This window comes from Camelus bactrianus, chromosome 32 (genome assembly GCF_048773025.1).
Source record: "Camelus bactrianus isolate YW-2024 breed Bactrian camel chromosome 32, ASM4877302v1, whole genome shotgun sequence".
Lineage (NCBI taxonomy): Eukaryota > Metazoa > Chordata > Mammalia > Artiodactyla > Camelidae > Camelus > Camelus bactrianus.
Genome location: NC_133570.1, coordinates 10,696,011 through 10,721,270, shown reverse-complemented (window position 1 = coordinate 10,721,270; position 25,260 = coordinate 10,696,011). Strand labels below are relative to the sequence as shown.

General features: G+C 44.9%; 1 protein-coding gene across 1 annotated transcript in view; it reads left to right on the top strand.

The window, feature by feature from the left end:
- The first annotated feature begins 1,229 nt into the window (after window positions 1-1,229).
- SUDS3 (SDS3 homolog, SIN3A corepressor complex component) overlaps window positions 1,230-25,260 on the top strand; it is a 31,708-nt gene continuing 7,677 nt past the window's right edge. The window contains exons 1-10 of the mRNA XM_074356104.1: window positions 1,230-1,520; window positions 3,394-3,463; window positions 6,212-6,267; window positions 7,779-7,850; window positions 11,042-11,061; window positions 12,291-12,447; window positions 18,086-18,181; window positions 19,149-19,210; window positions 19,374-19,395; window positions 20,525-20,630. Of these exons, the coding sequence (XP_074212205.1) occupies window positions 1,379-1,520; window positions 3,394-3,463; window positions 6,212-6,267; window positions 7,779-7,850; window positions 11,042-11,061; window positions 12,291-12,447; window positions 18,086-18,181; window positions 19,149-19,210; window positions 19,374-19,395; window positions 20,525-20,630 (803 nt within the window). The 5' untranslated portion in view covers window positions 1,230-1,378. The remainder of the gene's footprint in view (window positions 1,521-3,393; window positions 3,464-6,211; window positions 6,268-7,778; window positions 7,851-11,041; window positions 11,062-12,290; window positions 12,448-18,085; window positions 18,182-19,148; window positions 19,211-19,373; window positions 19,396-20,524; window positions 20,631-25,260) is intronic.

Here is a 25,260-nt window from a genome sequence, read left to right as displayed (position 1 = left end):
AATAAGAAATGTAAAAGTAAAAGGGACGAGAATAAATTTTTTCACTTTGAGAAGACTCTGTGGGAGCCAATTCCGAGATAAATTTGTTCACAAAGTATCTGAGAATCAGAATACTGGGTGTCACCCTGGCTTTTACATCTGTGTCCAACTTTACTGCCTGTAAGTTACTTTTTCTATGGAGACTTGTTTGCAACTTAAAGAGCAGGGTTACTTTGGACAAACCGTTACACTTCTCTGGGTCCTTTGCCTTATCCCTTTTCTTGCTACACACACTTAGACAAGGGATATCCTTCATTAAGCAAAGCTTATGTGTCCCCTTCTACTCAATCACACAAGTTAATTCATGCTCTCTTGTTTTCTAAGTTACCAGCTAGCACCTTCCTTACCTTAGCTTAATTAACTTTCTGCCGGCAAATGTTCCGCTTGCTCAGTTGAGAGTTGCAAGTTATTAGATTGGGGAAATCCACCTTTTAAAAAATCAATATTCTAATAAGTATGAAGCAGCTGTACTGTAGAGGGCCTGGATCTAAACAAGTGTAAACAAGGCAGCCTGGACGCTACCTTTTTTTTTTTTTTTTCTTTTTAGGCAGGTGACAGCTCTTTTCTCATCTGTCAAATTGGGAGAACACAATATTAAGCTAACCTATACAAAGAGGATGTGCACCCACCAAGTGGGAAAATACTGTTTTGTTGACCCCAGGATGCAGTATTAGCAGCCTCGTCTTTATTTTAGTTCCCTCCAATTAGTCAGGGGAGGAGCCAGGCTCTTTTTCTTCGGGATGATCGCAAAAACTCTAGATGTCTAGGTTTCCCGACCTACAAACGGGATGGTTCATAACGTTCACCTGTTTAAATTAAATGAAACCACCTCCACCTACCAAGAGCCCGTCAAATCCTGTGCGCTCAAGTCCCTAAAGATCATCTTTTAGTTTCGGGTCCTGGCGCCGCCTGGCGGCCATTTCCGGAAGTGGCCTCTGCGTTTCGGGGTCCTAGCCGCGGCCGGGCCTGCCCAAGGATTCGCCTAACTCCAGAGACTCTGTCTCCGCCCCTCCCCCCTACCCGTTGAGGATTTTAAGACGGCGATAAAGGAGATGGGGTTAAGGCGAAGAGAGTGTCCGGCGGCCTCTCCACTCCCTCTAGGATGGCGGAGTCAGGCGATCCTCGGGCAGCTCGCGACCCGGAAGTCACCGCCGGCGCGAGGCCCCAGTTGCCGAGAGCGGGCGCGAGGGGCGGAGCTTGGCGGAGACCGCGGAGGGGTCGCCGCGGCTCCCGCTCTTCGAGTCGGCGGCTCCCTAGGGCGCTGCTACGCGGACGTGGAGTCCGCAGGGCGGGTGGCCGCAGTCGCCGGGTGGCACGCTCAGCTGCGGGCAGAGGCGACATGAGTGCCGCGGGGCTGCTGGCTCCGGCTCCGGCCCCAGCTGGAGCGCCGCCGGCGCCGGAGTACTACCCTGAGGAGGACGAAGAGCTGGAGAGCGCCGAGGACGACGAGCGCAGCTGCCGGGGCCGGGAGTCTGACGAAGGTACGTCCTCCGGCTTGCTGGGCAGCCCGGGGCGGGGGTGGGACCGCTGTGAGAGGGGGTGGGGCTGCCTGGGAGAGGGGCGGGGCGACCTCTGGGGCTTGGGGGCCGCTGGAGGGGCGGCTGGGAGGAGCGTGGCTCCCGGAAGTTACCCCCATCCGAGCTGGGGAAGGGGAATTCCTGGGTACCTTGTACCCTACAGTTATGCGGAGAGTGGCCTTAAGGAGCTGTTGTCAGAGCTCTAGGTCCCTTAAAGGTCCTGCCCCTCTTCCCCCAAGTCTCTCTTTGAATCTCAAGTCTTCGCTGGTTGGAATGGGAATGCCATTCATTAGATGCACTGAGTACCCCTTCACCTTTTCGTTCCTGAGAGGATCAGAGCAAGCCCAGTTTGGCTTCCTGGTTCCCAAAAGACCCCCACCCTCACCCCGGAGAAATGCTTAATCAGCCCTACTTTGGGCAGTGCGGTACAGAGTGGTTAAAAGTACAGGACCTGGAATCAGCCAGATAGAGTTATGGCTAAATTTGGCTTACGTAACCTATCTTAACGATATTAGACAATTTACTTGCTCTTTCGAGCCTCATTTACCCAACTGCAAGGGCAGCTACTTCCTAGCGTAGGTGTGAGGATTAAATGAGATACAAGTGAAGCACTTGGCTTGGGCCTCAGAAGATAATGAAGTGTTTTCACTGTTGGGGAAACAGGCACGGGGAGGGCGGGAGGGATTTGATTAATGGTGCCCAGGTGTTGTATTTTCAGTTCCGTACCGCTTACGTTATCGTTACTGCCTGTCAGACCCTGGCTCTGCAAACTAGGCTTTATAGTTCGGCAAGTGTTAAGAGACACTCTTTGAGGGATTGAGAAAGGAGTTGGCTGTAGGGGAGAAAAGTGAAGAGACATAAAAGGACAAGAGAGAAAAAAGAAGAGATAAAGAGAGACTAATGTGTAGGTAAGATATTCTGGCACAAAATAGAGCCGTGGAGCAGAAGCTAGACCAGGTGTCTGGAATCGGGAGTATGTTTTAATCATCTCATTTCCCCGAATGCCAAGTACTGTGGCTGCCTGGCACATGGCAACTCAGGGAAGCTTTCTTCACTTGGGGAGGGGAGAAGGGTATGTGGAGAGTTGGATCTGCAAAAGCCTTTAAAAAGGCTGCTGTATGTGCAGATACAAAATTTAAGGAGCTGATGGCAATTTGGTTAAATTACATTTGAAGAAAGGTTTAACCAGAGATTTTGTATGTGAATCACTTGTACTGCTTTTAACGAGCACAAGAGGGAGCAGCGAGTTCAAAATTGATTCTCCTCTCCCACCACCTCAACTTGGGATGTTGAAGTTATGTAGACACTCAAGCCATTTGCTTAGTCTAAGAACAATGTTTAAAGTGTCCTGAAACAGTTTCTGTTATTAGAGTTTAATTAGTTGGTTCCGGTTCTCCTTTGTATATACCATGTAAAATCTTTTAGGGGTTCAGACTGGGCAGCTACCAGAAGAGAATGTACGTATTACGTTCTTTTGGAGCAGTGAGCAAGGCTTAATGCCTGTGGTTTTCCAGTCTCACACTCACATCTCCTTTTCCTGAACTGCCAGCGTTGTTTCAGCAGAAGTAGCAGCCTTGACCATAACTGCCAATGTGTGTTGCATTCTGTTCTCCGGCTGTACTTCAGGTGAAAGCAGGCCCTTTGTATAAATCTGGATGTGTATGAGTTGGAAATGGCATTTTCTTTTCTGATGTAATATTTTTCACTGATTGCTTCATGCAGGCCTGCAATGAGTAGAAATTCATTTTCCAGAAGTTTATAAAGCATCACTGTGTTAGATGACACCTATTCTATGAATTACGGTTTTAACAAATCCTTTTCCCTGAATTTTATTTAGACACTGAGGATGCTAGTGAAACTGACCTGGCAAAGCATGATGAAGAAGATTATGTAGAAATGAAGGAACAGTGAGTATGATTTTTTACATTTCTTTTTTGGAGAACAGAGTTGGCAAGGACTTTTTTTTTTGAAGTATAGTTGATTTACAGTGTTGTGTTAGTTTCTGGTATACAGCAAAGTGATTCAGTTATACATATATGTATTCTGTTTCAGATTCTTTTCCACTATAGGTTATTACATGATATTGAATATAATTCCCTGTGCTATACAGTAGGACCTTGTGTTTTTATTTATTTTGTATATAGTAGTTTGTATCTGCTAATCCCAAATTCCTAATTTATCACTCTCCCACCCCTTTTGCCTTTGGTAACCTTAAGTTTGTTTTCTATGTCTGTGAGTCTGTTTCTGTTTTGTAAATAAGTTCATTTGTGTCACATTTTAGATGCCACAAATAAGTGATAGCATATGGTATTTGTCTTTCTCTGACTTGCTTCACTTAGTATGATAATCTCTAGGTCCATCCATGTTACTGCAAATGGCATTATTTCATTCTTTTTTATGGCTGGGTAGTATTCCATTATATACATATACCACACTTTAATCCATTTGGCTGTCGATGGACACGTAGGTTGCTTCCATGTCTTGGCTATTGTAAATAGTGTTACTGTGAACATTGGGCAAGGGCATCTTTAAGTGTGACCTTGTGTGTATGATTTTCACACAGTTCTTCCAAAGACCGGATATATGTATGTAATTTCCCTCTTTTAAATTTGTCACATTTAATCAGACTTCTTGTTAGAAAAACCTTTTGAGGTTAGGCAAGAAAGAACCTGGAGGGAAACAATCCCAGGGGAGTAAGGCTGTGTAACAGGAGAGAACCATTTTCCACTTTTTTTTTTTTTTAAGATGTGAAAATCATTGCTCACAGCCTGTAAATGGTGTTTCACAGTTTCTTGGTTCTTGAATGGGTGCAACCCTACCAAGCACTAGACTACAAGGTGCGCTCGATGCCTAGAGAGCTCGGGGAGACCAGGACTGGAAAGGAGGACTCCTGACCCCACCCCAGTGCCTCTGACCCTGCATCCACCCCCCTGAGCCTTCTCATTGTCGGCACAGAGCCACAGCTCAGTGCGCCAGGGAAAGTGAAACCACTCCCCTCTTGCTGTGAACTCATAGACAGGACAGTGTGACATGGACTCGATAAGTCTTGGTTGAATGTATTTTGAGGATCTTGATTTGGCTTTTAAATTCTTTACCTTTAAGCTAACCAATCCTTTCCTTGGAGAATGTTTTACTTATATGCCCGTTTTATGACCATCCTCTGGGTTCTGTCATCCTTTTCAAGCTTTGGAATCCAAAGAGGTAACTGACTAGTGCCGAGTGAAGGATTTCTTTGATAATTCACGTGATTTTTTTTCTCACAGTTTCATCCCTGAAACTGTCCTTGCTTTTTATTTTATTTTTATTCGTTTCAGGCTTCTTACTGACTTACCCGGATTTATTTGAGATGTATGTTCACGTACCTATTCTTTCCTGAAACTGAATTTTTGTTGTTGTTTACTTCTTGTATCTATTACTGTTCTCTTTCAAAGATGGATTAAAAATTCAAAGGTGTTGTCTGGCACACTCAGTGTGGTGGAAAATTTAATACGCCGGGTTCCAAGCATTTACTTCTTGTGTGCAGTTGACCCATTCATTCCCTCTCCTATACTTGGTGTGCTTAAGCATTCTCTTGAGACAGTCATTTAATTGAATGCACCCCTTAATGTTTGATCTAGAAAATAGTTTTGATTAAAATTGAACTCCCTTTGTGATTCAAGTTGAGTATTGAGAGTACATCAGAATTCTCCCTAAAAGAATCAGACCTTGCGTGTACTTCTCGGATTCTGCCTGCTCTTCCTCAGCCTATAAATAGTTGGGTTGTCTTTGCAGCTCTTACCTGAGCAGTCAGAAGGCTGTCATGCCTGTTATCTGTTGGACAGTGTCCTTTCAGGCTGCAGGTCTTGTTTTTGTCACTGTGAAATTGGAGGTGTTTTTCCGGTAGAAGTAAAAATATTGCTGAAATATGATTTACGTGTGGAATCCATCAAACAGACTTACGAGGGTGTATAATTGCCTATAATCCATTCAGTGTGAGTGGGCAAAAATAACCTACCGGGTTCTTTTGCTTTGTGTTCTTATCCAGCTGAGGCTGCAAATAAATCCTGCATTTTAACTTTTGTTACTCAATTGCTGTTATTTCTCTGATCATGAAAGAGTAGTGTTTTTAAAAATGACATGAAGGTTTATTAACTTAGTGCTTACACAGTTATGCTATCTAAATAGAATAATGTGTTGAAGGCATAATCTTACTCCTTTGGGACTTATAATCTAATTATAGAGCTGATACAAGAGCTGTGATTCATTCTTTTTCTGCATTTTTGTGTGTGTGTTACCTGTGCTTTTAAATCCAGAAGAAAATCACATCACACTTAGTTTTCCTTTGTGTGTCCTTGTCTAGCTCTCTTTCTCATTTTCATTTATTAATGAAAATCCACACATCTTCGTATTTGTAGATTTTAGATTGATTCTCTAAAGGTGAGAGAGCACAGGAGAGTCTACAACACTGGGATACGATTCAGGAGCACAGAATCCTTGTCCCTTTCTGACCCTTTAGCTGCTGGTCCATTTTAAACCAGCAGCAGACTTCAGTTTCCTCCCTCCCTAGAGGACGTTAATGACATTCCCATAAAAACCCAGCTCATTCCTCTGTGTAGATTATTTTGGATTGGGTGGTGGACGTTTTTGCCTTTCAGTGTGGCTTTCCTTTTTTACAGGATGTATCAGGATAAACTGGCTTCTCTCAAGAGACAGTTGCAACAGCTTCAGGAAGGTTGGTGTGTGATTTAATCCTTCTCTAAGTATACTTCCTAATACTGCCCACCTTTGAAATCCACGTATTTCACTTCTCAGTGGGAGTGACTTAAAGTTTGGTCTGGCTGGTTTTAGCAGTCAGTAAAGAGGCAGTTTTCCTACTTTTTCGAAATTTCGCTTGGGTTTCTGTGGAGCATGAACCGAAAACCACTGTGCCTAAAGCCAGCCATTTTCAGAAGAGATACTGTTACCAAAGAATAAATATAATTTATTTATTTATAAACAGTTCTTTTTAAACTGAACGCTCCTGAGCTGTGGGTTATCCGCACTGTTTTCTCTTTTTTGCTTCATGAACCACAAGTGGGTTGTATCTTGCCGCGTGCTGCTTCCCGCTAGAGGTGGGTCAGCACAGGGGTTAAGAGCGCAGGCTCTCAAGTCCCACCACGAGTTCGAGTCCTACCCTCACTACTTTATAGAAATTTGACCATGGGCACCTCACTGTCTCTTGCTTAATTTGTCTTCTGATCTGTGAAGTGGAAGAAAATGAAAGCAGATGAGTTTACGCATGAGGGGTGACTCGCACTCCCGGGCGCCCAGTGACAACTTGGGGACGGCTGCTGCTGTCATTAGCTCTTTGGCCTCATTTTGTGGCGTCCCCGGCAGTGAAACTGCTTTTCCACGAGGTACTTTTATTGCTTGGACCAGCCCATTTTATATTGATTTCTGCTTCATAGTGAGAAATGTTCCCATGTGTTGCAATCACAGATCTTTTTTTTTTTTCTCTCCATGGTAATGAAAGTACTGCGGGAGAAAGAAATTCGTTTCACTGTAGCAAGTCTGTGAGGCCTACCTGGCCTGACTGAGGGGTTTTTAAAAAGTTGCCATTAATACCTCCTGCTTAAGCATGTTGATAGAAAACACTTCCCACACTAATTGGAACCCCCATAACTAGTGGCTTTGAGGAAGAGCAATGAAGCGAGTAGAAATTTGGTAATCTATACCTGAGCTGTCCAGTATTCTCACTAGCCACATGCGGCTATATAAGTTTAATTAAATAAAGTTAATAATTCAGTTCCTCACTTGCACTAGCCTCTTTTCAACTGCTCAGTGGTCATGTGTGACTAGTGGCTACCATGTTGGACAGGGCAATGTAGAACATTTCCATCGCTGCACAGAGTCCTACTAAATGGCATTGACCTAGACCTTACTGAGGGACCGTGAGCTGCTTCCAGGAAGGAGAGGCCCGCTGACTGAAACTGTGGCAGCAAGTGATGGGCATGTCTGGTGGGTATCTGCACCTTTCTACTCCTCCTCACTTACTAGAGAGTCTTAATCCACTGGTTGGGGTGATGTCTGCTGTGTGCCTTGGTTGACAGTCAGGTTAGCTCTGTTCACAGGCACCTTTCCATGGTTTGTGTTTTACTCTGTGACTGAAACAGTCACTGCTGATGCTAGAAAATAATTTTAGGAACCAAAATGTAGAGCAGATTGATCTTCAAAGTAACTCTTTATTTTGTAAATCTCAATCAGGTACATTACAGGAATATCAGAAGAGGATGAAAAAACTAGATCAGCAGTACAAAGAGAGGATACGAAATGCAGGTAAGGCTCTATTTTTTTTTTTTAAATGAAGGTTCTGGGGATTGAACCCAGGACCTTGTACATGCTAAGCACATACCCTACCACTGAGCTATACCCTCCCCACAAGGCTCTATCTTACCAGTAAACAAATCCTCTTCCAATTGCCCTCTTACTGATCATCGATTTCGATGTACTGTGGCCATGAGAGCCATCCTCCAGTATGTTTCTGAAATGTCCCATTGCGGGGGTGAGTTTTGGGAAGGAGAGACCCCAAAGCCGCAGTCTTGTGCAACTGTTCATCTTTATTGCCAACAAATGGCCTGGAGTGGAGATTGTTAGTGGGGCTCCCTGTAGTCGGGCTCTGCTCCCTGGTGCCCCCGCAGCAGTCTCGCACGCTTTTTCTTGGATCTGCATAGCTGGTTTAGTGGACAATCGGGGAAGCTGACTTGGGAAAGGATTGTTGGCTGTCTCACTCCTGTTTTGAGTTTGCTGCTTCTGGTGTCCTGTGCTCTGGGAAGAAAAGGGATCTTCATGGTTTTCCCCTTAAGTGTTGTATTATAAGCATTTAGAGAAAAACAGTGTGCTTTTGGTCTGTTGTACACAGTAAGTGTATTCATTCGGCAAAATGTGTTGAGCATCTGCTCCATCCCCACTCTGAGCGTTGTAAAGTAACGCTTGACTTCAGGAAGCTTGGTGTTTCATTGACAAAAGATATCCACACATGTCAAGTTAAGGAACCTTATGAGTTAGAGACTCATTCAAAAAGTAAGATGCGATGACTGTTGAAATAAAATGTGTAGACAGATTGAGGCACTGACAGGAAGTCTTCTGTAAGTGGTACATTTTGAAGTTCTTTGCTGGCCAGCACTTTCAGCGCAAGTGTGGTGCTTGTTCCTGCAGTGGTGACATGAATGTTGGGCTGCCACTCCCCAGGCCCCTGTCCTCTCGCTTTCTGATCCATTGACTTTCCAACTTTCTGTGGATGGAACCCTTCTTTCTCCTCCCCAGTGAGTAGATGTCCGTGTCCAACAACATGCAGAAAAGGAGCTGTAGGCCGTGGGGGTGCAGGGAAAATAGGAGATGGAGCTGCTGTGGTTCACCCCTCCCCCCATCCCAGGCCCCCACTCTGAGTTCCTGAGTGTTGGTGTCGCAATGTCAATGTACACGTACACACCGTATGCAGAGAGCACTGATGGCTACTCTAAAGCTTTATTAAGTTACATAGTCTTACATAGCAAAGAATGTTAAGGGAAATGGTTAACAGGCAGTGTCTGGCTCAAGGTCAGAAGACCCTTTATGTTTTGGTAAAACATGTTCATCTTGGCACCAGCGAGCCTTATAGCTTATCAGGGCGGAACGTATGAGAAACAGCTGCTTAACAACATTCTTCTTGGACTCAGGCGGCTGTGCCTGTCTTAGGTTGCCCCCCTCTGGGGATCTTACCCGTCATTGGCGAACCAGCCTTCTCACCTCTGAGTCTGCAGCTTTTTATACCTTGTTTACCATTCTGGCCCAAGGCTCGTTCCTTTGTTCCCACAGTCGGGGGGCTACACTGAGGCATCTCCTCGGGACAGCTTTGAAATCCTCAGCCCTCTTCCCGGAGTTCCCTTTAAGCAGGGAAAGGAGGTGGTGCTGTGGATGCTGAGGTCCTAGGTTGAGGGCTTCCTCATCTCTTAATATCTTATACCTGTAAGCAGGTATTTGCTTTTGGAGCCTCAGTTTCCCAATCTGTAGAGGGGAATACTCATATTTCATGGGATTGGTGTAAGATGTAAATAAGGATTGAAAATTCATGTCATTTTTCTTAAACAAGAACTACAGGCTGAGTGTTACTGTTTTTCTTTACTCTCAGTCCTGTCCTCAGGTGTTCTTTCACAAACATCACCCCCCCCCCACCTCTGGGTAAATATGCATAAGGGCTCCTGAATCAGTCACATCTTGAGCTTTAAAAAGCATGTTTCGTGCAGAGATAATCTGCCTGCTTTTGTTGTGTCTGGTGTCTGGCTGCTTTAAAATAAACACCACCAGCTCTGAGTGCTGTCACTTGACTTGTTGGCGCAGGCGTGATCTCTCAGAATGGTGCAGACTCCAGGTGTCTGGCCCGTTTACGCAGGTGGAGGTCTGAGGCCCGCGTAGCAGTGAGTGTGTTGGGTCGGATGTGCTGGGGCTCATGTGTCCCGTGCTTCCCAGGGCCAGAGTGATGGGGGCATCCAGGGGTAGAAAATAGCAAGTGGCTGGTCACTTTCCTCGGGTGATTTTCTCATCCGACAGCTCTTGATTGACGATTGGTTTCTTCATCTTGAGTTTCTGAAACTCAAAATTTTACATGTGAATGTGCGTATGTGCTTTTTTATGGGGGAGTGGATGCATAGGATTTATTAGGCTTGCAAAAGCGACCGTGGTAAAATGGGAACAGTGCCCTTGGCATTGTTGGTCCACCAACATTCAGCTCCACTGTCACCCGGAAAAGATTAGAAGCCATAAACCTGTTTTGTTCACGTACTGGGTTTGTAGAGGGGCTTAGAGTCTAGCTGGGAGTTGGTGCTGGGTAAACTGCCACTGATCGCCTGGCACACGGGGTGCTCAGTAAGCTGGTGAATACTGTTGAGTGGAGACTTCAGCTGTCTGAGAGGGGCTTGGTGAGCGAAGGGTCCTCAGGAAAGGCTTCACAGAGGAGGCTGCAGTAGATCTGAAACTTGAAGTTGCCGTCAGAGCCTGGAGGGCGTTGTGGGTGGAGGCCTGGTGTGAGTGGAGGCTCAGAACCTCTGCTTTCTGGATTCTCAGGGAGTGTCCCTCCTTACCACACAGAACCCTGTGCACAGGGCTTTAAAAACATCCACGTGGCCTCTGCTTCTGGAGTAATCGCTTTGTTTCTTCCTGACCCATCGTGCCCGTAGGACCGTTGGAAGGCATGTACTGAGTGGAGGAAGGGATTGCTCCTACTTTTATTTTGCCAAGGTGGTTTGCTTCCTGCTGCTGGTCCCCTGGACAGAATTGCCAAAGCTGACTCCATTCAGGGCCAGATTGTAACCAGATAGCGCACTTCTTGCATGCTTCCCCTTCGTGTATATCAACACTCTACTGATGGAAACATTTGCTCTGGGTAACTGTGCTTTCAGAAAGCAATTACTGCCTCTGAATGAATCTTAACATCACTGTATAGAAAGGTGACCCAGCCTAGTGAATCTAATTGCATATTTTATCTCTTTCAGAACTCTTCCTCCAGCTGGAAGTAAGTACCACGGATCTTCGGGATTTGCAGGCTCTTTCAGAGACTGGAATCTTGCTCTCCCAATCCAGGGGCCTTTGCTTCCATCACCAAATAGATAGTGGGGAATCCCCCTGCTAGAAGCTTCTACCACTGTTCTGTTTGACAGAAGGCCATTTGGTCTCAGCTCAGCAATTCCATCTATTCATTTGTTGGATGGGTAGCCTCTGCTTATCACAGGGGACTGGGGGATACTCCCCCCTCACTGCTTTCTTGTTGACTTTTATCTCACGTTAAAGCCATTTAGGAGGGTGTCTGAATTACAATGGCCTGGTAATTTGTTATATCGGTCCTCAGAGCAGCCCAGTGACTGAATTCGCTGTTTTACATCTGAAACTCTGGGTCCATAGGAAAGACGGTTTTAAAACCATTCATTCATCAGACTTCTGAGTGCTGATTCTGTGTGAGGCACAGCGCTGCAGTGTGGAGATTAGGGCCAGGATCTTGGATGATGCGCTCGTGGCTTGTGTGTGTGTGTGTTTGGGTTTGGGGGTGGGTCATGAGTTTTATCAGAGCCATGTTATTGGAAAAACCATTTTAGGACTAAAGTCAGCATAGCCACATGGTCACAGCCTGAAGGGTCACATGATCCACAGCCACAGCCCCTTATGAGCCCTCTTACTCCTCACTTCATGTGGCAGTGAGATTGAGAAAATGGATGCTTGTGCATTTCTTTCGTAGTATGATTTCAGTGTAATTTCACCTCGGGGTTCAGGCACCTAATAAGTGATCTTGTGCTCTAGTTCGTCTTTATCTTACTATAAGCATCAAAGAATGTAGTAACTCATGCTGTCTCGACTCGGTATCTTGTAACGAGTTTCGAATGTAGATATTTCATCTGGAATGTACTATCTTCCTTTGGAATTGTGTCCTTCCTTTGTTTACTACTTTTGAGAAACTTATGTTCTATTTTCACATACAAACAGTAACATATCAGATATGGAAAAGAGGAGGTGTCTGCTTAGCAAGTGAGGTATATATGTAAAAACAAGAAGTTGAGCGATTCCATTTCATGTGTTCGTTGGAGAACTTGCTCCCAGACACCTTGTTACCGCAAGTCGACGTGCAAGGGTAGCTCTTTCTCTTATTTCTAGTAAAGGTATTTTCTTTGCACTTGAGCGTAGAGCCAGGCTTGGAGTTGGAGCCCTGCTGCTGGGTCATGTCACCCCAGCCTGTGTTCCTCTTTTACTCAGACTGAGCAAGTGGAAAGAAATTACATCAAAGAAAAGAAGGCCGCGGTGAAAGAATTTGAAGACAAGAAGGTGGAGCTGAAAGAGAACCTGATTGCTGAGCTAGAAGAAAAGAAGAAAATGATCGAAAATGAAAAGCTCACGATGGAGCTGACCGGAGGTATGAAAGCGGCAGGGAGCAGGATTCTGGGAGACCTGCGGGGGTGGGGGCACTCCAGTGACCCTCTGTCTTACATCTCGGTTCCTCATCAGAGCAGAGGAATCTGAAAGGGAAGTGGGCTTTGGGTGACCAGAGTTCTAGCTCCGTCTCATACTGGCTGTGTGATTTTAGTCAACCGCTTAACCTCTCTGAGCCTGTTCCCCCCCATAAAGTGGGGCTGATCATTCCTTATCTCACAAGATGGTAGAAATGCGAGTGCCTAGTACAGGGCCCTGTATATAACAGGTGTTCGGTAAATGGTAGACCTTTAATAGTGACGTTTTATTTCATGTAATTCCTGGTTTATAGTCATGAATTACTTGCCCAAGTCCCTCTGTGGTGGTGAGAATCCCTCCACCTTGTTTTTTTTTTTTTTCCAGTCTGCTTTCATTACGGAAAAGGCATTGTCTTCCTTTGACCTGAACGGAGGCTTTGGCTATATCATCTGTACTATTAGATCCCTTTGCCCCAGGTGTTACTGTGAATGTTTCAGAAAGAGTTGGTACAGTTTCAGAAGGAAAACCCAACTGAACTGTTCTGTAGAGGCAGTAAAGTTACATTGGACTCAGAGCCAGTCCCTCCCTGGCCTTCTAAGATTCAGTCTGCATGTGGAACCCGGCAGGTTGTAGGCGAGGTTAGGGAAGAAGTAATCTGGGCTGACTCTTGTGTTGCCGTATGTAGTCCACTGACTCCTAGAAAGATACAGGTGGGTGTTGGCTTGAACTAGCAACTTTAGAGCTTGGCAAAACTGCCATCAGCAAATACCAGCAGGGCATGTCAGTGGTGAGCTTGTCACTTGGATACATAAGTGGCATGCCTTCTGCACACCCCCAGATTTAACTCTTAGAATCATGTTCAGGAGGTCCTGGGGTTCTGGCATGTCTGAATTTTGTAGGGGTCCTTAAGAAAGGACGTTGTTATGTAAGTCCTCAGGGCTGACTTTGAAACTAAAAGTGACAGTTAAGAGCTGTCTTTTCCCTTCTGTGTTTCCATTGCTGTGACCTAATGTGGCCCTCCGATAGACACAGACTTCTAGCCCCAGTCCCCATTGATACACTGATGAGAATGGGGTTGTGTCTAAAGTGGGGAGTCTAACTCTTGAAAAATCTCTCCTCCGCTAGCTTCCTAATTGAAAGACTTGGCAAAAGGAATTAATTCCTTGAAGACCGCTGACAGCAGCTCAGAAATGTGCTTTGGTGAGAATGGATGCTGAGATAACAGCTTGAGAACAGCTCTGTCTTGTTCTTGTTGAAATGCTTTTTTAATTAAACTGCAAGCACTGTGGTTCCTTGTCCGGTGCCAGTCTGCCTGCCTGTTTTCTGACCTGCACAACCATCTTCTCTGAGGCGGCCCTGGCCAGCACCAATGCCTCATCGCTCTCTGCTGGAGCCACCAGATGCTCAGGAGCCTGCATTAGGCCGGTGGGAGAGATTGTCAGTTTACAGCCGCTCCCTTTCCATCTGCAGGGAAGGCTATCATCACCTCACCTACGACTTGGCATCCTGATGATTGACAAGCGATGCGCATTGTTTGGCCAGGCAGGTTTACAGCCAGGACCTTAACGGGGACAGGAGGCATCCTCAGTGACTTGAAAGGCCGAGCCTGCCAGGGTAGAAAAGACAAATAAATGCAGGGAACTCATTTGTGACACAGTAAAATAGATTACAGAAGTGCTTAAAGCCAACTGTGGGCATTAAAGGTACCGATGTCCTTGTTCAGGCCGTTTGGTACCCTTGGTATGGAAAGCGCTGCCAAGGTAGTGATAGTGTTGAAAGAGAAGGCACTGGAGCTAGAAGGATAATGAGCATCTCCACAGATGGTGCTGCTCTGGTGTTGGCTTAAAGGCCCGCTCTCATTCCTCTCATTGAGTGACTTATTTCACCTCTGTGGGTTGATGCCCAATGTCAGTACTGCCGAGCTCTTCTCAGAAAAGATACTTCTTAAAATCTTTTCTGGTTCAACATGAAGAGCTCTTGAAAAACAAAGCAGAGTAAGAGGCCGTTGAGAAGCTTCAGCCCAGTAATCCGCTGGACACGAGTGTACCCAGTGACCTGCTCCGTCCAAACAGGGCTTAAGCCTTTCCAGACCGCCGTGGGCATTGGTGGGAAGTTCTCTTTACCTCCTGAGTCGCTGGTGGAGAACTTGGGACGGCTGGGTTGTGCAGGTGAAAGGTGCACTGTCAGTGAAGCAGCTGGCGTGGGTTATAGGTCAGTGATCCCCTACCATGAATGTGTATGTGAGTTGTTTGGAGAGAAGGGGTCTTGATAAGATGCAGATTCTAGTTCAGGGGGCCTGGGATGGAGCCCATGATCTTGCGTTTCTTACCACTTTCAGGGGCTGCTGACGTTGTTGGTCAGACCACACTTGAAGTAGTGAGGTTATAGGTAACCTCATAGGTCATAGGTCATAGGTCGTAGGTTATAGGTTATAGGTAGAATTCCTTGAATGTGAGTTTTCTCTGCAGTTGAGGCCAAGGTTGTAAGTAAGTCAGATAATCAACGGGAATGTGAGCTTTCACACGTGGGGAGCTTTATCATTTTAATTGATTTGTCCTCTTCCTGTCTGAGGCCAGCTGCCTTTTCTCCTCTCTGCCAACAGCCCACTAACTGCCACTTCATCTTTCGTAAGTTCTTGCCTGCCTGCCTGCCTGCCTGCCTGCCTGCCTGCGTGCCTTCCTCTCTCCCTCCCTCCATCTTTTGTAAGTTCCTCCAACCTGTGGAAGCTATTCAAGCCTGTGAGTTTCCTTTAGAAGATACTGAATTCATATCAGGAGCTATGAGTAGTTATGATATCAAAATAGAAAGTCTGAGTACTTACATCGAGCCAAGTATTATATAAAAATAACAGAGGTGCCGCTGAAGGCTGACAGATGTGGGTGAATCCCGGCCCTGCCATGAACTTGGTTTGGGGACGGGGTTTTCTCATTTGGCAAGGAGATGATGGAACCCACTGGGGAGGTTTGGTGTAGAGATGAGATGGGATAATACCCATAAAGGGCTTCAGAGAGTGGCTGGCACACAGAGTGGGACTAAAGGACTGGGAAGTGGGAACCTCATTTAGTTCCTGCAACTCCCTTTGACCTGACTTGGCAAACGGGTGTGCAGGGTTGGAGCCATCTGCTCATAGTGCCCCAGTGAAGTAGTGCTTCAGCCAGAACCTGACTTCAGGCATGTTTTCTTATGCACCACATTATACCGATTCTGCACAAATACCATGGACTTGTATGGTCTTAGTGGTTCACAGAGTGAGTCTGGGAGGTGAGGTCTGTGTCCTCAAGGAGCTTATGTTCTGGCAGTTATTAAGACTGACATGGTTTCCATGTCAGTTTTGATAGAGAGGACTCCTAAATGAAGGTAAAGGTGTGTCAGGCTTGTTTTTACTGACTGTAAACTTTAAACGGTACATGTGTTTGTAGTGATACGGGAGCAGGGTCACACAATATGTAAGCGTGCCCGTGCACAGGGAACCTTGACAGTCAAGGCGAGGAGAGGGGCTCCCACACACATCTTGGAGTGGGGAGGATGGAAGGTGGAACCTGGCTTTTGGGTGGAATGGGCTTGTCCCCAAGACGTTCTTTCCTGACGCTGCCATGTGGAATCCAGGCTCTTTAATGGGATTGAGGGCCCAGAGAAGGGCTTGATTGGCTTCACTCTTGAAGTGCCATCCCCGCATTATGGGCAACTTTGGCCTAATGGAGATTGGTCCCTTCCTTCCTACCCAGGTTTGGCCACCAAAGACCTGACCTTGATTTTTATCTTGCCAGGTGGCCACTGGCAGTCACTGTTGGAGGGCAGCTTGCGGGGGTTTGCTCGGGGCCTGCAGTCTGGCCCCGGGTCCGCTGCCCCGGGCTTGGGGATAATTGCTGATTTGCTACAGTGTTGACTCTGCGGTAGCTTTTCTGTCACATTCTCTTAAAAGGATGCTCCTTTGAATGAAAACTCATTTCTTTTCAATAGCTGAACAAGTATGAGTTTATTTTCATGGTGAAAGTACGTTACAATGCAGCTTTTACTGCAGTTGTGCATAGTAGGCAGGTGGGCCCTTGGAGGAATGACTTGGCCTTGAGAAGTGCAGAACAAAAAAGCACCAGTAAACCGTGATTGTATGTTAATTGTGGTTACTTGATGTAACCAGGCCTCTATCCATAGGGACCGTGCTGTAAGGCTCTGCGGTGCTCGGTGGTAGAGATTTGTACAGATGCTCTAGTTAGTGGGAAGATAGTGTGACTCCGTGGAAGGCGTCACAGAAGGGGAAATGTTGAGCTGGCTCTCAAAGGATGTCACGTAGGAGTTTGCCAGGCAGAAAAGAGCACACTTGGCAGAGAGGACAGCATACAGAGGCTTGAAGGCGTAAGAAGTAGGGGGCCTTCGGGTAACAGAACAGCTCAGAGCTCACACACAGGCTTTGTGTGTGGAAAGACAGCGGGTGGAAGACCAGAAACGAGACTTGGCCTTTGTCCTGTACCAGGTGGCGAGCCACTGAAGTGTTTAATGAGGAGAGTGATGTGCTGAATGATTGGTGTCCTGGGAGGAGGATCTCTTGAGGGCGGCGAGGGTTGGAGAAAGGGATGGAGTTGAAAGGTGGGTAAAAGGCAGAACTGCCGTTGTCTGTTGAATTTGATGTGTGAGTGAAGAAAGACAAGTCACAGATGACAGTTTGCTCTAGCTGGGAAGGATGTGTGGATGTGATACCCTGAGACACAGGAGCCGGGTGAGACAAGGAAGAAGTGAGTTCACGGAACCTGGAGAAGAGCGTGTGGAGTCATGGGGTTCAGGCTGCCATTCAGCAGGGTGGGCAGGGCCGGAATTGGTGATGGGAGATTCACTGGGATACGGGCTGAGAACTGACTGGACCCCAGAGATCACCAGCAATTAAGGAACAGGCCACCAAGAGGGACCCCAAGGAGGCAAATCAGGGGAGGAGAGACTGGAAGTGGCTGGAGGAGGAGAGATTTGGAGGCAAGGGTAGTTGGCAGCAGCGTCAGACTGTACAGAGGTGTCAAGGAGGATGAAGAGAGGCCTTTATTAAGAGTCTTCACTGTATCATTCTTGATAGTTAAGTAGCTACAAAAGGTTATAAAATAAAATAAAGGGGCAGTCCAGGTTTGTAGATGAAGAGCCCATGTGAAAATGCTGGGACTGAAGCCAGTGGCCTCTCAAAGAGCCTTTTATGCCAGTGGGTTTTATTCACCCACCGTCTGTGGGGACAGCAGGAATTAACCAACTGAGATGATCCAAAGGCTCCTTCCAATCCCAAGAGCCCCCTGCTCTGTGGCCTCTTGATTTGAGGGAGGAGGAGAATGCCTCGTTTCCAGGGAGCCGGGGAGATGCCGGCGTGGCTGCGGTGGGAGGCTGCAGGGCGGGGCTGTGTTTCTGAGAGGCACGTGCGCTTCGATCAGCCGGTGTGAGTCTCCTGAGCACAGGCCCCTCTGCCCCTCCAGTCTGATACGGGTGTCTGACATGGGCCCTGTGTGGACCACACGTCCCCAGTAAAACAGTTCTGGCTGGGTGGCTCTGGGGCTGACGTTCTAACACTACAGGAATTCCTACTGACTTCAGGTGGGAGTTGGATAGACTTACCCATTCTATTTTTGCCACAGATTCAATGGAAGTGAAACCCATCATGACCAGAAAGTTGCGGAGGCGACCGAATGACCCCGTCCCCATCCCAGACAAGAGGAGAAAACCTGCACCTGATATCCATCTGCATCGAGCCTTAGTCACTTTTTTTTCCTTGAGAGTATTGAATCCTTTGCTTTTCCATTTGGTGGACTATATACATGGTCATTGTCCTACAGAAATTGTCATACTTGGTTGGAAAGCGTATGTATTTATCCATGAGATAGAGGATGGCCATTTTATAATTGGAATCCTTAGTCGTTACTGTTTCGAGTAGGAGGGATTAATATAGAGAGCAGTTATTTGGAAAGGTACCTTGTGCTGGTTTGAACACTCACTTGGAGATTTGGGGGTAAGTGAGAATTCCATGTGCCTGAATTTTTCCGCTTGTGAAATGAGAACAGTAATATCTGCCTCCTTTTTTAACTTCAGTTAGCAGTTTCCCCAAAACAGTGGATTGCAAACTGGTTTAATTAAAGCAGATGAGATTGTAGTCAGACATCAAGAAGCCCCTTTAATCATAAAAATGGGAATGAATGGGAAGGGGACACATCGGGGAGTGTTGTTTCTGTCCTCTTGGGGGCATAATAAATAGCCATTTGTACAGAATGATTTCGTTACTTGTCTGCCCCCAGGAAAGGGTGTAACTTCAGGTCCCTTCATCTTCACAACTGAGAATTTCTATTGCTGGGCAAGGTTAATCCCATGTGTATGGAAGTCTCCCCATCTTTGGAACAAAAGCATCTCATCAATGGAGGATGAGGTCCTTACAGTGTCCTGAGCTCTCACTGTTTCTCATTTTACCTTCTCAGCATAGAAATTTGTAAGATGGGGCGGGGGTGGAGAGGGGTAGGGTGTGAATTCTTTTATGTAACTGACTCCACGACATTTCGTAGGAGGATCAAAAAGTTCCAAGAGGCAAACTGTAGAAACATCATTGAACGTAATCTTACTTTGTAGATTCTAAAACGCTGACACCATTTTGTTGATTTCTGTTTGCTTCGAAGCCATCCTTTTCCAACACATTCCTTTAACTCTCAACACCCCAGCTAAACTATTTGTTAACAGATGAACAGATCATGGAGGATCTGAGAACGTTAAATAAGGTACAGTTTGATTTTTTTTATTTACTTGAAAGCTTAGGCTTGATTACAGTTTTCTGCTTTATTTTGTTCACACGTTACTCGTGAAGTCATTTCGATAACTTTGACACGTTAAGTTGCATCTGAAGTGATTTTCTCTAAGATTTTGTTGTTGTTCTTCCTACAGCTTAAGTCACCCAAGAGACCAGGTAAGTGCACGATATTATTGCCATTTGTGTGATCACATTATCATGCTGTTGAGAAAGCATTTGAATGTCTGACAGGGAGTTGTTGCAGTTTGCAAAACTAAAACATCCATCATTTGCTAAGAACAGTCATGAAAACTGGAGCAAACCTTCAGGACACCCTCCCTGATTTTTTTCTTTTTATCCCTGCTGTGTTAAAGTTGTTTTTGTCTTTTCTTTAAGATTTATTGTAAAAGAAACATTTGCTTGTTTTCTTCTGTGTAGGCATCAAATCTAAGATTAAGTATACATCCATTTCTGAAAATGAAACCAGAAGGCTTTTTCAGTTTTGCTCTCTCTGTGGAGTTAAGTACTAGGCGCCGCTAATCCCAGCAGCTGTTCACGGCTCGCTTCTGGTGAGGGTCTCGCAGGCCGCTCCCAGTCCCAGCTTACAGGAGAGGCCAGCCCGGTGTTCATGGTGGTTCCTTCCCAAACGGCACTTAAGTCAGCGCTAGGCTGGAGGATGGAATGACAGAGGATTTTTTTTTTTTTGTCTTAAGCACTGTGATTACTTACACACGCCTCACAAGACTCTTCCTCCTCTAAATAATTTCCTCCTAAGAGCCACCATGATCCACCCTCAGAGAGATCCTGAGTTTCTGAAGTCCTGGTGGGGAAGGGGTTTTTTTGGTTTGTTTTTTTTTTTTGAGTAGGTGTGTGAATTCAGATGATTTGAACCCACCGTAATTATCAGCCCTGTGTTAGCTTGGCTTTATACATACGCAGTAACTTGTCCTGCCTTGTAATAAATATTTTTAGAGATGATTTCATTTTTATAAATTTAAAGAGATTTTTCTAATTTTTTGCCTGTTTGGGCTACTGTGATGGTCACTGGTGGTGTAGTCCTGCTCTGAGTGACCTTTGGCAGATCCCTTTGCCTGCCCGAGCTGCAGGTTTCTCTTCGGTGCAGTGAGTTTAATCTTTGCCTTGAGGATCAAGTTAGATGTGATATACAAGAATTGTGTTGAATTCCCATTTTTGACAGCTATAAGGACTTGATCATGATTGTCATCACCTTTTATTAGCATTTCAATTGAAGCATATTAGCTGGTGGACACGCTTAGTCATCGAAATATCTCGTTGTTTCCTCCAGCATCCCCATCCTCTCCTGAACACTTGCCGGCCACACCTGCAGAGTCTCCAGCCCAGAGATTTGAAGCTCGGATAGAAGACGGCAAACTGTACTACGATAAAAGATGGTATGTCATGAATAAACGCAGGTGACTCATTAGAGTCTCAAAAGGACCACTCGGCATGAGGGCTGGGGCTTATCTGTAGTTGTTATTTCAGAGCATGGCTGCTGCGTAACTGTTAGAGGAAGTAGTAAAAGTGGAGTAACGTGTAGAAGTGTATCAGGGGTCTTTGATCGGTAACTACTTGTTGGATTTCTGAAGGCAGTGTTTCCCAAAAACGTGTTCTTCTGATGGCGGCCCCCCTTCTCTCTCCGCACTGCTGTCACTGTACTGGAATTTGCAGCCTTACATCTTATGCAATGCTCCTGTAGACTGAGGTCAGGGTTTATGTCCCCTTCTCCCTCCCCTTACCTCTGCCCCCATGTATTAAAATTAATAGATGTTAATTCCATGGAGGAAAGGATTTTGTGGTCAGGTGAGTTTGAGGGATGACCATGTTAATTAAGATAAATGGATTTCATCATTGTAGCGCTCTTTGGGTTCTCTGCTATGCTAATGTGCACTGTGAATTCCTAAGATGTTATTAGGTGTTGTGTATTTGACCGAGATAACCTTTTGTGTGCATCATCCTGCAGCACGAGTGTTCCAGGAGACCTATTTGCGGGATTTGTATCCTGAAACATTACTAGTTTAGATTGAAATGGTTGAAAACCTTCAGGCCACCAGCATTTTCATTGGGAAGGAAATGGCAAAACAATATGAAAGAACTTTAAATACTCCTGCATTTACCCAAACATTTACTGTGTGCTCTGTAACTAGAGTTTCTGCTAGGTATCCAGTCACCCAGACCCTGCCACCTTTTCACAGCTCTTTAAATTCTGATTTATTCCTTGTATTCATTGTCCACATGCAGGGACTCTCACTCAGAGTTAAGTTCTGGTGGACAGGCATTTACGTTCTGTATTTCCACTTGGTTATGTGGAGAATGTTTTTCTAGGTTATTGTATGCTCTCTGTAACTGTCATCTATAATGGCTGTATAATCTTTTGAGTTTCAGTGTATTTATTTAACCCAGGGCTCCAAAATTAGAGTAAGGTTATTTCAGATGTTTTCAGCTTTCTTAAAGGAAAAACTCCAACATTGTGTCAGTTGATAACCTTATAATATTGCACTTCTGAAGTTGACGTGCCTGAAATAAATCATTTCCACCTGTCAGATCACAGCGAGTTAATAACCCAGTAGGTGGTGAAGGCTTGCTCTGGCTGTACGCCTGATCTTAGTGACTTCTGCCCTTGTCATTTGGTGATTCTTTGACCTTCTTCAAAAAGGCCAGTTATATTGTGTCCTAACATTGCTTATCAGAGCCTGTGACCACTAGGTGGCAGGCCCTGACAGCTCAACACACTGAGGGGCAAAATCAGATGAAAAATGTTTTTAATAATGAAAACCAAATAACCTTTAAAGATCAAGCCCACACATAAGAACCGTCTTCAAAAATGATGAGATTTATCACTAACATTGTTACGGACCTATGAGTCTTAAAGCCATGTGATATTTCAGATGATGTTCATTTTGTCATTGTGTTGCTTCCGATCTTCCTCTTGCTAAGGCGTAATCTTTAGACTTTATGAGACATGTTTTGAGGGTGAAAATGCAGTAAAAGAAAAGTCTTGTTTTTCTAAAGAAAGGACCCACGGTGACTGGTGTCTTACAGTGTAGACAGTGGTCTGAGGGGATGTGTTAGATCACCTAAGCATTTTGAAGAAATTACACTCCTTCTCCCAGTGGTGGCAGAAATTTTTGAAATAAGGTCCCTTGGAGCGTTTTACTGTTTCAAAGACTTGAAAGTTGCTTATTCTGTTGTTCAGTATTGGGGTGTTGTTGTCTTCTGTATTCTGTGTGTTTCTCTTCTTCGGCCTTGGCAGTCAGAGTTTGTGACTCGTCTGTTGAAAGGTGGGTCTCTCCCTTCCCTGCTGTATCTGGGAAGTGTTTGCAGGAGTCCTGGCCGGCGCCTCCACCAGTGCAGAACAGGCCTCTCACAGTCTCACCAGGCTCTTGAAGTGTTTGGCTTTTGTCAGTTTGGAAGCTGTCATTCTTCCTTACTTACCAGCAGTCGTGGCGCGTGGCTCAGAGGTCGCCTGAGGCGCTTTACTCTCTTTGCAATAGTGCGGAGTATTTCGGTGAAACAGTATTTCTGGCAAAACACGTTTCATTGAGTTTTAAATGCCTTCAGCAAAAGGAGTATGACTGGGGCTCCCCATCTTGGCCTGAGCGCTTATCAAGCTGTTTCTTTTTGAAAGATAAGCATCTTCCCTTGGCCTTGGTCTTATACTGCTTTTAAGGCATCTTACATCCTGCTGTAAGTTTTCCTCACATTTTGATTTGGACTAATGACTCTACTTAGAGAGTACTGTGGAAGTAGCTGAGGTTTTAAAATAACTCACTGACGGTGCTGGCGGACTGTTTTTTCTCTTCTCACTTTAAATCTGGAACTGCTAAAATGGATCAGATGCATTCACCCACTTGCTCCACTGAATTTAACCCTCCAGCCTTTGCCTGACACAAGAGAGACTATTAACCCAAAACTGGCTGTTTACAACTAAAATTGGAACTCCTTGCTGTTTTGTAGCTGTCACGTAGTATTCGTTTTTTGAAGGGAAGGGGGTCTGAAATGTTAATATCAAGATTCCCAGTAGTGTATAAAATTAATTCTACCCACTTCCCTGCTTCACTTTGTGACCCATCTTCTAAAGAAATTGCTTTCTTCCATAATAATGGTGGTGGTTCTGGTTCATTGGGTTTAAGAACAGAGGCAAAACTTGAAGAGCGTAATTGTGAGGATTCCCAGGTCAGATTTTCCATTAGTAATAAAGTCAATTTGACATTTGAGGCTTGTTCTCTGAGGCTATTTAAAGTATTTTTTTCAGTAGAGATGAGTTGTAGCTTGTAAAACTGGTTAATTGGCAAAAAAAAAAGTGGTAATGTGCATTTTTACTGATTTAACTCCATTGATGTTTTTTTTTTAACATTTTTATGTCTAAACATATTTTGAATTCCTCTCTCCCTTTTTTTATTAGTCTTTAGAAATTGGAAAGTAAATTTGTATGTGAAGGGTGTCATAGACTTTTTGGTTTTATCTTGGAAATCCCACCCTAATATGAAGACTTCAGTTTCTGAAGACTTATTTTTTTCAGAGAATTCTGACAATTGCATAGATTTGATACCCAGGGATAATGGTTCCCTAAGACCATTGTGTGGTGCTTGAGAATCTCCTGGAGGTCCCAGAGCCTCTGGTTCAAGAGGACCTGGGAATCAGGTTTGGGAAACACGCTGGCCAGCTCTCTTGTGAGGCACATGATGGCTAATGGTGGGCATTCAAGCCACCACCATTTGGTGATCCCAGAGCAGACAGATTTGGGCTTAGTCCCATACCACTTCCCAGGAGGAAAAGACCAGATTGCATTGTTTACTCCTGACGTTGACTTCAAAGCCAGTCGGGTGTGTTGGGGTTTGGGAGCTGAGCACATCTGAAGGAAAATGCAGCACATCTCATGAGAGCTGTTGGAATTGTCTCCCAAGGTTGTCTTTAACAGACATTAAGACATTAATTTGTGACATTAGATTTTCTCCTCATCCTTTCTTTGTTACTTAGGTATTTTCCAGTACCATGATTTATAAGAAAATAATTACTTTTAATGTAAATAATACCTATTTCTTCTGAAAAAAATCTACGTGATAAAAGGAATGTCATTCTTAGTTTGTTTTTTATTTTTATAAAATTTTAATATATACTTACTAAACATCTTAATATTAACTTCCCCAATTTTTTCTGTGTGTATTTGTGATATGCATGTAAAGCATACATCATGTTTTGTTACACACAGAGAAACACAGTGGATGTGGTTTTTTCCTTAGCATTGTGTTGAGCACATTTCCACACTGGTAATGTACGTCTTCACCACACTCATGACCTTTATTAAAGTGTTTAGAAAGTATAGAATGACTTGAGGCTAGTTGCATGTTGTTTTGTGTTTTTATCTTTTTAATAACTCATAACCTGCATAGAATAACTGGATGTTCTCCCCCTCTGTGTTTTTATTCTAACTGTTACTTAAGACATTACCACTTACATAGGGTGGTTGGCTTAGATGTGGGAGGGAAACTCAAGTCTGAGTTTTGCTCTGAACTAGTTCAGCCCTTCTTCATGCACTGTGCAATTCAGACCTTGTAATATTACATATTTAGTGTAATGAAGGTCCCCTGGCCCGTTTACCAACTAATTTCTGGCCAAAAACAACTTTAAAGCTGAGTCTAAACTAATCTCCCTGTTCTAATTGAATTTATGATTTGATTTCATTTAACAGTGTTTTCAGGAAGTAAATTGTCTTGGAAACCTGAGTTTTCAGCTCCTAAGTAGCAGGTTAGGGAGTGCATAGACTGTGGATTGGAAGAAACTTACCGTGGGAGTGTTCCTCCTTTACTGTGATGTCTCAGCAGTGTGTTATTGCACCAGCAGAACAGAGTCTGTTTTCTTCCCCCACAAAAATAACGATAAGATGAAGTGCTTTGCTGGGAGATGCATTTTGGTGAAAGTTACATAAGTTAGTGGGTCTGTTTAGCTAAATCTGTGCTGCCAGAATGAACCAAAGGTTATGTTCTTGACTGAACTGGGGCTGGCCCAGGCCAGGGCTGCCAG